The sequence below is a fragment of the Carettochelys insculpta genome, chromosome 18 (assembly GCF_033958435.1).
Source record: "Carettochelys insculpta isolate YL-2023 chromosome 18, ASM3395843v1, whole genome shotgun sequence".
NCBI classification, from domain to species: domain Eukaryota; kingdom Metazoa; phylum Chordata; order Testudines; family Carettochelyidae; genus Carettochelys; species Carettochelys insculpta.
This window is the reverse complement of record NC_134154.1, coordinates 10,258,726-10,273,482: the sequence shown is the minus strand read 5'-3', so window position 1 is coordinate 10,273,482 and position 14,757 is coordinate 10,258,726. Positions and strand designations below refer to the sequence as shown.

The 14,757-nt window shown below is 41.9% G+C and overlaps 1 protein-coding gene across 5 annotated transcripts in view; it reads left to right on the top strand.

Annotated features, from left to right (window-relative positions):
* The window catches only part of CLTCL1 (clathrin heavy chain like 1), a 58,684-nt gene that overhangs the window by 37,257 nt on the left and 6,670 nt on the right, over positions 1–14,757 (top strand). For all 5 annotated transcript variants that reach the window (XR_012647965.1, XR_012647964.1, XM_075012279.1 and 2 more), the window contains exons 16-30: positions 273–415; positions 2,176–2,410; positions 4,196–4,318; positions 4,896–5,041; positions 5,560–5,743; positions 6,269–6,461; positions 7,043–7,200; positions 7,356–7,520; positions 8,369–8,476; positions 9,031–9,198; positions 9,292–9,441; positions 10,449–10,580; positions 10,995–11,105; positions 12,447–12,617; positions 14,298–14,519. Coding sequence is in view for 3 of the 5 variants with exons in the window: in XM_075012279.1 (XP_074868380.1) it covers positions 273–415; positions 2,176–2,410; positions 4,196–4,318; positions 4,896–5,041; positions 5,560–5,743; positions 6,269–6,461; positions 7,043–7,200; positions 7,356–7,520; positions 8,369–8,476; positions 9,031–9,198; positions 9,292–9,441; positions 10,449–10,580; positions 10,995–11,105; positions 12,447–12,617; positions 14,298–14,519 (2,409 nt within the window). In the remaining 2 variants the exon portion in view is untranslated. The remainder of the gene's footprint in view (positions 1–272; positions 416–2,175; positions 2,411–4,195; positions 4,319–4,895; positions 5,042–5,559; positions 5,744–6,268; positions 6,462–7,042; positions 7,201–7,355; positions 7,521–8,368; positions 8,477–9,030; positions 9,199–9,291; positions 9,442–10,448; positions 10,581–10,994; positions 11,106–12,446; positions 12,618–14,297; positions 14,520–14,757) is intronic.

Below are 14,757 nucleotides of genomic sequence, written 5' to 3'. Positions count from 1 at the left end.
GTGGCATTTTGTTTTGGGGGTTAAGGGAGGGGTCATGTGGGAAGAGGAGAGGTTCACTCAGGTATGTAAGACTTTTTTTGGTGGTGGTCTCTATAGAAGTAAATGCCTACATTGGTAACTTTACTTATGGAGCCTCACTTTTAAGAACACTTTTTAGATTAAGTCTAATTGAAGTAGTCAGTTTCCCTAAATTTCTCAACATTAAAGAATGATTTAAATATCCCCGTTTATGGGACAATCCAAAAAACCATTCTTCTGGTGGCTTATTGTAGGTGAATCCAAGCCGTATACCAGCTGTGATTGGAGGGCTTCTTGATGTGGACTGTTCTGAAGATGTTATTAAAAACTTGATCATGGTGGTGAGAGGCCAGTTCTCAACTGATGAGCTGGTAGCTGAAGTAGAAAAAAGAAATAGGTAAGAATAAAGACTGTAAAAGTCAAACAGTCATGTCTTTAGGCTCTACTGTGAGGCTTTCCACTTTTTGGTATGCAGGAGCTGCTTCCATTGCTAAGTCAGTCCCAGCTTGAAAGTACTTGAAATGAAAAGGTTGAAAGAATGTCATGGTAACTTAATGTGAGGCAACTTTCCTAAGCAAAGGAATCCTGTTTATATACAAATTTTGTAACAAGTGTGCCTATGGTATGTGGGAAGGCATTGCAGTATCCTGTGCATTGATAATTCAGGCCACATATTTAAATCCTAAAACGAGCTCACTTGTTCCACTCCTGAATGTGGGAGATCATTACACAAGGCAGTGAGGAGGTAAAAACCAGCTCTGTATCTAAACTTGAGTTTTTGACAGTGTTTGACTAAAACATTGTCTGCTGTATACAGCTAGAGAGCAGGAGAATAAATGTTTTACTTCGATGAGCTGCTTAGAACAGAATGGAGAAGGGGCAAGGTATTGCAAATGTTGGGACCATTTGGTGGTTCTGCTCTCATTTCTTAAATTCAGGAGAAAAGATAGAGGGAAGGAAGAAACTGACTGACAGGTAAGCCTGAAGCTATTGCAGAGTATTGTCAGTTGACAGATTTGACTGCATTTTTAAGTAGTTGGACCAGGAGTGTGGTGTGCAGTAGCTGTAAGTGACTTTTTTTGAGCCCTGGGGACAGTTGTTATAAACACAACTTGCTAAATCTTCCTGTTCAGAAAACTCAACTACTTCTACGATACTATAAAAGTATGGAATTGAGGTAAGTATCCTTTCACTAGCATTTTAAACTTAAAGCTTAAATTAATCTATTAAACACTGATGCTGTTTAATATTCAAAATTCATTACATTCCTATTTAACCCTACTAAAAATCCATAGGATTAGGGACCACATTTCTTAGACAGAGGAATATTGCAGTAGTCACCCAGAAATCTAGTTGGAATTTTTTCCTGTTTAAGTTCCTTTGCTGCTGCCTTAACTTTCTGGCCTAGTTTCCCCTACTTTAATCTTTGCTTTTGAAGCTATTCTGATGTGCATATGTAAACTACCATTGCCGCTTCCTGAGTTAATGCATTTTTTTTTTCTAGTAGTGCCCAATTGGGGGGGAAGCATTAACTCAGGAAGTGCCCATTTGGAGAGCAGCCTCGCTAACATTGCAGCTATCAAATAATGTACGGCATGTTCCACATGCCATACTCAACTTATTGCACTCAAGTAACGTTTTAAGTGAGCTCCTTTTGAGAGGCTAACTGGTGGTGATTAGTCCAACTGATGCTGCTTTCATTGCTTAGTAAAGCTTGTTTTCAGAGTAAAATCCTGAGGCTTGTATGATTCTAGACATACTGTCTTTATTGGCGCTCTGATCTAGGCTTCTCCCAGGCTCCTCTCTCCTGTGAAATTTGTGGGGTTTTTTGGTTGTGGTGCAGTCAGATTAGAGAAACTCCAAATGCATACTCTGTAGGCATGCCCCTAAACATGGGAGGGGGGGAAGGGAAACCCATTTCAGATTTAAAATGCTAGTATTTTTGTAGATTGTTCTGGGGGCCTTTCAGCTAAGTATGAGTTGGTCAAGAGGACCAGTAAGCTAGGACCTCAGCCTTTCTGGGGAGCAAGGCAATTAGCCTCAACTGTTAAGCTTGCTGGCAAGTTCGGCCCAGACAGTAAGGGGACAGAACTGAAAACTTGAATAGCATACTTTGATAAATGTCTGTCAATTTAACACGCTTTATTTTCCTCAAAGGCTAAAGTTGCTGCTGCCATGGTTGGAATCTAGAATTCATGAAGGCTGTGAAGAACCTGCTACCCACAATGCACTAGCCAAAATCTACATTGACAGTAACAATAATCCTGAGCGGTTTCTTCGGGAGAACCCGTACTACGACAGCTGTGTTGTGGGCAAATACTGTGAAAAAAGGGACCCTCATTTGGCTTGTGTTGCATATGAGAGAGGGCAGTGTGATCTTGAACTCATTAAGGTTAGTGAAACTTGCTTTTTATTTCAAATACAGCAGATGCTGTTAATGTTCTGGTGCACAAGCCGAATCATTGGTGGAATGGCCACGTCGTAACTGGAGGCATAAAGTGCCCAACAGTCCACAGTGCTGCAGCACATCACAGCCTGGAATCGCTGCCTTCTGGCATGTGGTCTGGTTCCTTTTAAGGAATAGTGCATTATAGAAAAAGCAAACTTAATGATTCAGTATAAAAAGCTGGTTGTGTCCACTGCAGCAGCTGAGTCTAGTTTTCACATTCCCCTTATGAGAATGGAAGGGAGACTGCACCCTCAGTATCAGTCTTCTTGTACATTCAGTATCTGAATTTACAGAGTAACAGAGGTTAAGAGTAGTTCCATGTAAGGTGGTTATTCAAAAATGCTTTTTCCAGGTTCTACTCTTAAAGGCAACGTCTGTGTTCACTTTTCTTAGAGTATACTACAGAATTCACTCCCCAACAAGAGGCTGTGCAAATGGCTCTTGTCTTCCAGCAGGGAAACGTTTCTATTACAGCAACTGTGTGTGTGTGTGTGTGTGTGTGGGCAGGGTTGGGGGGCGTTGCAGGGGGTGGGAAGAGACCAAAGCAATCCAAGGACTTCAGAAAAGACCTAGCCAGACTAAGATTTTACTCTGGCTGCCAGTTTGTCTGTGCAGCTAACTTCTGGAGGAGTGAATAGAAATGTGTAACCCTTGACTACTTCTGCAACTATCAAGAGGGTACTAGTCTTGTGTATGCACTTACACGATTTGAGATGGCTTTAGTCAGACTGTCTCAGCACCACTTTAATTTTAGAGAGTGCCTTGCCTTCAATGGCTATGAGCTATTATAACTAGTGCACTACTGGACTGCTTTTTTTGTTATAAAATCAAGTGCAAGGCTAGTAGCCAGCCTAATCTTAACCCAAAATTTCAGGAAGGACTGGACTCCAGATGCCTATTAAAATGATCTGAAAAGACCTGCTTTGCTGTTGATGAAATGTAACTAAAAGCTTCATTGAGTCTGAAGGCTCAAACTACACAATTGTGATCAGCATTTTAAAAAAAGCTATATAAGCCATTGTGGAAACTTGCTTCCTCTGTTCGAGCTTCTGCACAAAATATTTTGATTCAGGAAAACTACAGCATGCAGTTACTTAATCTATAGTTGCAGAAACACTGGGAACAGTACCAGTATGTTTTGGGGAGGGAGTCTGTCTGACTCTCCCCTTAACAGATTGAGGCTGAGTGGAAAAAATCAGATAAAAAGAACACTGACCTAAATTTCCTCCTCACGAAACAAATCCCATTTGAGGTCTGAAATTTGTCAGAAGCCTGTGTAACTAATGGCTTTAGACAAAGTAAAAATATTACCAAAAGCAGGCCCTGTATTTTTACAGGGCAAAAGCTAGCCACTCTGGCATTCTGTCTGCTGTGACACTTTTTTATATTAGAGCCATGGTATCCACCCAGTTCTGAGGCATGTTAGTCATGTTCTGAAAGATTTTTTTTTTTTTTTTTAAAATGAACTAGCCACACTTAACTGGCCAAATAGCTACATGTAGCTAGTGGCTAGCATGTTTAAACACCACAAAACTTGCCTGGGTAAGAATCAGAACTTGCCTGGGTGGCACTTAGTGATGACCAGCAGCTAATTTGTATTTGGGGGGGGGAAAAACTAGAGTATGGCTTTTTGGCCCTAACAGTGAGCCCTACTTGGGTGGGATCTCATTTGTAAGTGTTCACTTACCTATTCACATGCTCAGGGTTCATGGTTTTCTCTCTCCTCAGGTTTGCAATGAGAACTCCTTGTTCAAGAGTGAAGCTCGCTATTTGGTACGCAGGAAGGATCCAGACCTTTGGGCAAATGTCCTTGAGGAAAACAGTCCATTCAGACGACAGCTCATTGATCAGGTACAGGAGAGTAATTGGCTCCAAATAGAAATGAGAGCTTTTTATCCAGTATCATCTGACTTCATAATGACTCCCAAATCCATCTTGTTCTGCACCCTTAAAATACTGTTGTCTGCCCTATCAGCTGCTCTACTTCACTGACTAGTTATATGCTCTACAGTGTCCAGATAGTCTTAACCATCCTGAATAAAATTCAAGTTACTTTTACAGGTAGTATGAAAATATAAAATTATATTTTAAAATTATAAAATATAAAAGGAGTAATTCTGGGACCCTGTCTCTGATGAAACTAAGGGAGGCTTTTTTTATACTAGAAAGCTAGTGAAGTGGTACTATTAATTAAATGGGTGAAATGCCCAGCACCACAAATTACTGTTGAAGCTATATTTCAAAGCCACCTGCATAAGACTGAAAGGAATCTTTTTGGCAATAAGCTGGTGCATTTTAGCTTGATATTCCAGAACCTTTTGCAATGAATGACTTAATGAGTGTCCTTATCTCAGGGCTGATCATTTAATAAAACACAATTTAAGCCTAAAAGCCCTCAACTGCTCCTTCCAAATGTCTTCAAAATTAGGTTGTCCAGACAGCCTTATCTGAGACACAAGATCCTGAAGAAGTTTCTGTTACTGTTAAAGCTTTCATGACTGCTGATCTGCCCAATGAATTAATTGAACTTCTTGAAAAGATTGTCTTGGACAACTCTGTGTTCAGTGAACATAGGTAAGTGGAAGATGGTACCCATTGTTTGGAAGAAATATAGAAGTTTGCTTTCTCTCTGAAAGATGACCCTAAGCCTTTGAAATACTGGACTTCTGTGCGCTCTACCATCTCTCCATAAATGGATAGCCCTTTTTTGGCTGTGCAAAATTAGATCTAGTAGCATTAGGTGATGAGTGGCTAGAAAAGGGGAGCAGTGACAGCAGTGATCTAAATGCAGGCATTCAAGGATTTTAAAGTGAACTTCTGAATACAACTGAAGGTAGTGTGCCCAGTGTATTTATTGCAAAGGAATATTGGCCCTTTTGATTAGAAGGGGAATTGATGCACTGTGAGTAACTAGCTCTCTAGTTCACTTTGAGTGTACAAATTGTTGGATTGACTGACTTTTTGGGGTGGGGGGGCAGGGTTTGGAACTTTACTTCAGAACTTCAGTTGTGGACATCACTGCCTTTTTAGTGCCTTTTTGGGGTCAGTAGTAGGTAGCACCTCTTATAGACAACTTGCATCCTGTTTTACAGAAACCTCCAGAATCTGCTCATCCTGACCGCCATTAAAGCTGATCGCACTCGTGTGATGGAGTACATCAATCGCCTTGATAATTATGATGCTCCAGATATCGCAAATATAGCCATCAGTAATGAGCTGTTTGAAGAAGCCTTTGCCATCTTCAGGAAATTTGATGTTAATACTTCTGCAATACAGGTGAGGTGTGATCATGACTACCAGTTCATGCTTCAAACTGAATTTACAATTAATGGACAGGTGGAAAAACAGGTAACTGTAGGGTAGCTGGTAGCCTTCTCCAGAAGTCTAGCTATTTGTGTAGCTGAAGTGGTGTTGTAAGGCCTGTCACCAACACAGTACATATCAGTGTTCTACAGAAGAAGCTACTATTTGAGCACTTGAAGATGGCTAGGGATGAAAAGACAAATGATCTATTTTGTTCAGCATCCAAATAAAGTAACTTGGACACAATTTCTTGGGACTTAACTATAGTAATCCTTTAATTGAATCAGTGTTTCTTTTGTCCTCAGATTTTTCCACCCACAGACATTATCACCCTACAGTGCACTCATTTGCTAGATGTTTGAAATCCAGAATGTTTGCATGCTTTCATACCAGTATAGAAAAACCTTTGTTGCTCATTTTCAAATATGTGGAAAAGCTCCAGAGATTTAAAGGCTATAGGTCTGGAATGTCACACTTAACAGGTTTTATCCTTTATAGGTGCTGATAGAACACATAGGTAACCTGGACCGTGCCTATGAATTTGCAGAGAGATGTAATGAACCAGCTGTATGGAGCCAACTGGCCAGAGCACAGCTCCAAAAGGACTTGGTGAAGGAAGCCATTGACTCGTATATTAAGGCAGATGATCCCTCTGCTTACATGGAAGTGGTTCAGGCAGCTAGTAGAAACAGTAAGCTAAGGTTTCCTCTGTCGTTAGGCATTGCATGTTTAATGAAAGCTGTTATCTTTTAGTAGTCTTGGGGTAAAGGTTTAAAAAGAATAACTGGTAGGAGGACAGAGCTAGGTTAACAAAAGTTCCGACTTTAAGGTCGGGGGTGGGGGGCACAAACTACTGACTGGTGTCCCTAATGACTAATTATGGAATCTTCCAATCCAATGTTTCAATATGAGATTAAGTGCTGTCACTGACTTCAATTCTCAAATGTCTACATGCATTAGAACAACAAATACTGACCACACAACTCACTCTTGAATAACCATGATCCAAAAGATGTTTGGGCGGGGGGAACACGACTTGATCCACACAAGGATTGATGGCTCCTGCATTTCATTTTAGGTGTGGGATGAGCTAATTCCATTTGGACTGTGTGGCTCCTCAGTGTGTCAGCTTCTGCAGAGTAAATTTTTATTCCTGGCTTTTTTTTAAGTGGTGGTCAAGAGAACTGTCAGAAGTAACTCAGAATTAAAGGGCTGGAACAAAATTTCTTAATGTCTCTCCCCCCCCACCCCACTTCCCCTCTTGTATTTAAGATAACTGGGAAGACCTGGTTAAATTCTTGCAAATGGCCAGAAAAAAGGCCAGAGAGTCCTACGTAGAAACTGAACTTATATTTGCTCTGGCAAAAACCAACCGCCTCTCAGAGCTGGAAGAGTTTGTCAGTGGTCCTAACAATGCCCACATTCAGCAGGTATGTCTCCTGTTTGTTAGAATAAGAAGGACCTTAAATAGGTTTGGGTCAAACTTCCTGATTCTCTAAGAAAATGGGACGAGCTTTCAAAACTTGATCCTACTCCGCTCGTGTCCCATCACTCCAAATCTATTCAACCTTGTTTTTATTTCTAGGTTGGAGATCGCTGCTATGAGGAGGGAATGTATGATGCAGCAAAGCTGCTCTACAACAATGTATCTAATTTTGCCCGCCTGGCATCTACCTTGGTGCATCTTGGCGAGTACCAGGCAGCAGTAGACAGTGGCCGCAAAGCCAACAGCACCAGGACTTGGAAGGAGGTAATGCATCTTACCTCAGTTCTAATACTGTCAGGTCTGTATGGAATCCCTTCTTAATATGTGGTGCTGCCTGTGGAAGATATAATGTGCTCCTTCTCCCAGAGTTGTCAAATGCACACTAGCACAGTAGTAGGCATCCTTCAGTCTGCATAGACTATGGATCGCGCCCTTTAAAGTTTCAATTGAGGACTTCATTTACAGCGTCTGTTGTGACTATAAAGACCCACACAAGAGTGACAGTCCTTGCTGCATCTCTTGCAGATGTAGTGGGTGTCTGGCAAGTCCTTCTTGTGCTTTCTGTGCGCTCGCTTCTCCTCTGCTAGCTGTCTGATCTTCAACTTGCCCTTGTGTAACCCCTGCCTCCATCTGCTAGATCTTCTCAGTTGTCCAGCTCGATGTCTACCTCGCTGAGGTCTCTCTTGCAGACGCACACTAGCACAAAGGGCTATCTTATCCATAGTCTGTGGACTATTAAGCTTGTAGTGCTGATTTTTACAGCTACTAATCATGATACTAAAATACTTCCCAGTATCACTTTCTGTATGAGAAATTGCTTGGTTACTGTGTGATCACAAATGGGAGAAGGTTTCACACAAGCAGGAAGCAAAAGGTATAGCTGATGCTTTAGAAGTCAGCCTCAACAGCTGTTTTTTAGAACCTTGTGTTAAATGAGACAATGAAGCATGACTAACTTACTGAATTCTAGTCTATATTGTTCTAAGTGCCTCAATATTGTCTTAGTCTCTTTGATTTGTATGTATAGAAGAATCCTGTTTTACACTTATCCACCTCATTTTGGATAATATGTCATAAAACATTAGTTTCACCACAATCTTCTCTTGTTACAGGTGTGTTTTGCTTGTGTGGATGGAAAGGAGTTCCGCCTGGCACAGATATGTGGTTTACACATTGTAATCCATGCAGATGAACTCGAGGAGCTGATTAGTTATTATCAGGTTAGGTTGCCTTTAATCTGAGTAATTGTCTGTCCAATCCCTATTTTGCAGGATTGGTTAATGAGCCTTAAAATCTGAAATGGCAGCAACTACACAAACCTCCACTGTGCTGTAGTAACAGTTGGCATTCCTAGGACTTTTTAAAAAAAAAAAAAAAAAAAAAACCTTTTCAGTTTTTATTACAAACCACCTAAACAAGCTCAATTTCTACAAAAGTTATTTAATGGAACTCTTGAGGAGGGGCTGGAAACTTAGGCAATAGTGAGGAAGGAGGAAAAGGTGATGCATCAGTGACTTACTGTAGGTAAAGTAACAGAACTTCTGTTGTATTGGTACTAGTCGGGGTAAGCTTCCCCACTTCAAAAATCTGAAATTGTAGGCTTAAACAGGAAAGCGTCTTTGCTGTGCAATGAAGTAAGAGCTAGTACTTTATGAGAAACCTCAGTCTTGAAACCCTTGTCTCAGACTTCACTTCACTGTTCCTGCTATGCTGTCCCCTACTCTGCTGTTTATGGAAACTTTTTGAAAAGGGATGATATTCATCTCCATCTTAGGATCGCGGCTACTTTGAAGAACTGATTGCCCTCTTGGAAGCTGCTTTGGGCTTGGAACGTGCTCACATGGGAATGTTCACTGAACTTGCCATCTTGTACTCCAAATTCAAGCCTCAGAAGATGAGGGAACATCTGGAGCTCTTCTGGTCCAGAGTCAACATTCCAAAGGTAGACATCTTGTTGCATTGAACTCTTAGGCAGCTCAGCAAGTGCTGAGCAACATGCAACTCCTAATTTTATCCATCTTCCTCCTATCCCCAGGTGCTCAGAGCTGCAGAACAAGCCCATCTCTGGGGAGAACTTGTCTTCCTTTATGACAAATATGAAGAATATGACAATGCAATAATTACGATGATGAACCATCCTACTGATGCTTGGAAAGAAGGGCAGTTCAAAGACATAATAGCTAAGGTATAATACCTGGTTTAATTACTGGACTTGGCGAACTTTGAGGACTGTTTACAGGCTTCATACCCTAAAAATCTGAAGGGCCAAATGGTAAACAAGTTAAGTTAAATATCACAACTGAAGATCAAGGCTTTACCAAAGTCATATTGTCCAAGTGTATGTTTACACTTGCAAACTGCAATAAGTAAATAGTCCCTGTACTACCCTATCAGAAGTAGAAGCTCACTTGAGTCTGCTTTTAAGTCAGATTCACTAATTTTTAATTCTTCAGTGCTCTGTAAAATAAGACCCTATCCATTCAAATATATTGTGCAGTTTTTGTCTTGAAGGACTCTTGGATTTGTGTAAAACTACATTAGTTCTCAGACCGTAGCTCAATATTCAAAAAGTTTGCTTGTCAACTGCTCTTTCAGAGAATAGTGTGGCCTTATTTATTAAGTAACTTCAGGGGAAGATGCTACACTAGCAGTTAAACTTATTTCTGCTAGTCAAGGACACTGGCTTGCTGTTGCATTGTTGAATGTTCTTGAATATGATGTTCCTAAAAAACCCATGTTTGAGACTCAAACATTCCAGTGCTGTTCTAGCTGAGTACATGAACTACAGAGCAAAATTGAAGTGACAAAAGCTTTCATCTTAACTTGTTGGATAAACTGCTGAAATGAGCAGGAAGCTTCTGATCTCTCTCCTGGGCATACTGTGCCTAGCTTTTTTGCCCTTTAATTCGAGGCTGTAGCTGATCTAGTAAATATTTTTGTCCCAGTTGGACTGTACCGGAATCTTGTACAGATTCCTGGAGAGCTAGTATTTGTCAGCTTCCTGTGCTACCTGCTTCCAAGCAAGAAGCTTTTCCTTTTCAAAGGGAAGCTGGCTAGTACTCAAACAGAAATCTAACATTTAAACTTTTATTTTTGCAAAGTTGACACTTTTTTTTTTTTTTCCCCTCAACATAGTTGAAACTTTCAGATGCAAAGGTAGTCTTTGATCTAACCAACCTCTTCCCTATTCAGGTGGCCAATGTAGAGCTGTATTATAAAGCATTGCAGTTCTACCTGGACTACAAACCTCTCCTGATAAATGATCTTCTGTTGGTATTATCTCCACGGCTTGATCATACCAGGACAGTCAGCTTTTTCTCAAAGGTGAGAGCTTCATTACCAAGAACAGGCATAGAAACTAAACTCCAAGATTTATCAGAAAAAGGACAAGAATGTACTGAGAGGAGTTTGCCCTCTCCACCTCTTGGAATAGCAAGTATTCAGACAGTGCTGACAATCACTTGCAATGGGTGTCTCACTATCTGTGGATCACCTTTTTGAACCTGTCTCCTTTCATATTATCTAAACTTTAAATCCTGACTGTAGGCCTTTCATGATGACAATTAAGGGATAAAATTGGCCTAAATATCTGAGCTGCTGGCAGCTATTCTAGAAACTTCTGGGGCTCTTTTAAATTTGGTGTATAGTGCTAAATTTGGAAAGCTTGCTGCTTGGGAGTATTGCCCTTCAAAGCAATAATCTGAGCCCAACATGTATTTACTGCTGCTCTGCTTACAGGTTAATCAGCTGCCTCTAGTGAAGCCTTACCTGCGTTCAGTCCAGAACCACAACAACAAAGGAGTAAATGAGGCTTTAAACAATCTCCTGACAGAGGAGGAGGATTATCAGGTATGTCTCCCAGTTCAGCTGCATTTGCACATTGGTATGAAAGTTCACCTTTCCCCCCCCCCCCCCCCTCATGCCTGCTAGTTAATCAGCTGTTCCACAAGCATTGTTAGAATTATTCATGTCATCTCAAACTGTTCTGGAATGTAAAGGTGGAGGTCAGCCTGCCTTTGGAGGAATAGCAGCTATGACTGAAGAGGACTGATGAGAATGAAGTGCACGTCCTCCATGTATCCAGACCCCTTCTAAAGTTGCTGTGTTCTAGACAGCATTAGGATACCAAATTGTATCTCTTTCGGTCTGTGTGCCATTGCATGGGGATCTTAAACACAGGTTGCCACCTTCAGCATCAAATGGCCTAGGCAAACAGACCAGTTACTTCAGTCTGCATAACGTGTTCAGTCTGCATAACGTGTTCACTGCTAATAGGACACTGGGCACACGTATCAATGTTTCTGTAATGCCTATGAAGGCAAGCCAGCATCATGGCTTTAAGTGTGTGGGATTGGCTCACAGAACGGGCAGTTATTGGTTTTGGGGGGTATTACTCAGACCTTTTGGTAAGCTGTCAAGGGCTGAACTTTCTTATGGAGCTTGTTGGGGGGCGGGGGCAGGGGGCGGGGACTGAGATGAAGAAGGTGTGACTCCAGCTTGGGTGAAAGAGGGTTTAGACCTTGGGCAGGAGATGAGATGCAGGTTTGGGGTGGGGTGTATGGATGCAGGAGAGGATTGACTTGGGGGAGAGGTATGGGAGGGGCACAGGATCTGGGAGTGAAGGGGCAGAGGGTTTGGGTGATGACCAGAGGGGGTGCCAGGTGGAGGCTGTGACTGGGAGGTGCTTGCTCAGGGTTCTGGACAGCAGCTCAGGAGGGGACCATGAGGTACACTCCCTACGTGCTGCTGCTCAGTGGCTGGCTGTTCAATGTGCTGTTCAGAACAGGGTGGGGGAAGACTTTTTGCCTGCTGCCCCTCTGCAATACAAAACTGCAGCTGCCATTGGCTGTTTTTTTTTTTTTTTTCTAGTACTTGCAGCTGCCTGTGGCTTCAACAGGCATGAAGCCAGCCAGAGGGTCCCGGGGAGGGTAGGCTGGATCTGGCCTGCAGACCATATCTTGCCTGCCCCGCGCCCCCCCCCCCCCCCCCCCCCCGGAGTGGCTCCTTTGGAGCCAGTCTCTCTACTCTGAATCTTTTAACGAGAGCCAATAGAAAATGGCCACATCTATAATGCAGTAACGTAGAACTCATAACCCACCAAACCACTTTAAGCTAGTCATACTTCTCCTTTCCCATTGGCATTCAGAAGCTTATTTGCTGTTCTAGTGACCAGAATTTTTCTCTAAACAGGGCTTGAGGGCATCTATTGATGCATACGATAACTTTGATAACATCACACTAGCCCAGCGCTTGGAGAAACATGAATTGATTGAATTTAGACGTATTGCAGCCTACTTGTACAAAGGTAATAATCGTTGGAAACAGAGTGTGGAGCTTTGCAAGAAGGATCGTCTCTACAAGGTTAGTTACTGTTGAACTCCCCTTCTCTTCCCCCCCCAACCTTTTTTAAAGGGTGTGGAGGAGGCTATTCTCTAAAGAGGCAATTCTAAAACCGCAGTAAGCGTTCTGCATTGTCACTGCAGTGTAGACTGCTCCCTGTCTTAGCAAAATTAATCTGAGGCCGTCATTAGATCTGAATTCCTTTTCATAGAACGTCCACTAGTGCTGACGAGGTATTCACTTGGCAAGGATAGTTTTAACTTTTTCCAGAAAATACCTTGTAAAATTAAGGAGATCCCACTGCAGCATTGTATCATTTCAGATGGGGAGCCTGGTGTAGCTGAATTAGTGTGCAGTTACTGAGGCTTTAGTCGTTAAAACTACAGTGTAAATCAGTAGGCAGCTGCTATGTATTCAGTGGATGTGTGGCAAACAACCTATACACTGTAACATCAGACACTAGCCTGTCTCATGCACAAGTATGAACACAGGCCTGTCTTCCAAGAATTGAACCTGAAACGGAATTAATGGCTACACCTTTGCCAACTTTGGGGAGGGATGCTCTAAAGAGGCATATGATGGTCCTGTAAACTAGCCTAAGGCATTTCTGGGTTTTGTCACTCTGGCTTCAAATACTGGAGTCATCAGTAATTTAAAATGTCAGTATCTCAGCTGTAGTGAGATCCTAGAAACCAAGGTCTACTGCTTTACTTATCCTCATACAGATTCCTTCCCCACCGCCCCCCATTCTTGGAGGAAGTCTTATCTTATTGGATGTGCTGCTTCAATGCCTGCAACCAGTTAATGGGATTTATGACAAATACTAAAGGGTCAGATTAGCTAGAATTTGATTTGCCAGTGAAAATACATTCTATGATCCTGTGCTAGATACAGTATCACCATGATAGTCTGATGCTTTTGTATAATATAGTCATGGAATACTTAACTTTTTTTGTAGAAGCTGAGCTGGCTCTTCTTGGATTTTCAGTTGAGGAGTAACTATCACTAGTTGTTCTTCCTCTCCCTGTCCCTTGTGGTAGGCACAGGTCTTCCAGGCAGTACATGAACTCAGCTAGATATTTTTCCTATCTTAGCAACAAGCTAAATGAAAAGCACTAGCAAATTCAGTAATAGTGTGCTGTAGACACTTCTGTACTTTTTAAGTAAGGAGATGCAAGACTAATCAACCTCCTGAAAGGAATACAGTACTCTGGAAATGTTAAGCCATTGCTTTACTTTATCCTATTGGCTGATAGGGGTTAAAGTTATTGCAGGCATTATAACTACTAGTGCACCAAACCAGTGGCTTCAGAGCCCAAGATTGGGCTCCAGCATCAGGAGACTGTCCACATGCCTTTGCAAGACCAACCTGAGTCCAGGCTTGAGGAACAGCAGTATCGATCACCGTTCATCATCCCAAATACAGGGTCATTTTATGTTCCTTAAGAACCACTAATGGCCTTCACTTAACATGTCTAGCTTTGTAAACAGGGTTTGTTTATTTTTTGTATTCCTAACTTCAAATGTAGGAAAGATACAAACTCACAAACAGAATATACACATTGAGCAGCATCCAATGATATGTTATGTGGATAGGCTTAATGCAAAGTATTTCAAGTTGTCCTTGCTTATTGATATAAGCATATAGGGTGCTACTTAGCGGTAACTCTAATGTGTGTGTGTGTGGTGTTTCACTTGTAGGATGCCATGCAGTATGCAGCAGAGTCCAAAGATGCAGAGCTGGCAGAGAAACTACTCCAGTGGTTTCTGGAGGAAGGAAAACAGGAGTGTTTCGCAGCATCTCTCTTTGCGTGCTATGACTTGCTGCACCCAGATGTTGTCCTTGAGCTGGCATGGAGGCATAATATTGTGGACTTTGCAATGCCCTATTTCATCCAGGTGATGAGGGAGTACCTTACCAAAGTGAGTAATAGTCTTTAAAAACCAGAGTATCTGCTTTGTGCAAGCCTCTTGCATATGTTTAGCATGGTCCAAACTGAGCTAGGTAAGATGGCTTGTGGATTGTAGAGATCGTGAACTGTTCCAGGCGGAGTTTGAGATGGAGGCCTAAATTTCAGCACACATCAATGATCCTCAAACAGGAAGTCCTGTGGCACCTTATAGACTAACAGATATTTTGGAGCATTAGCTTTCGTGGGCA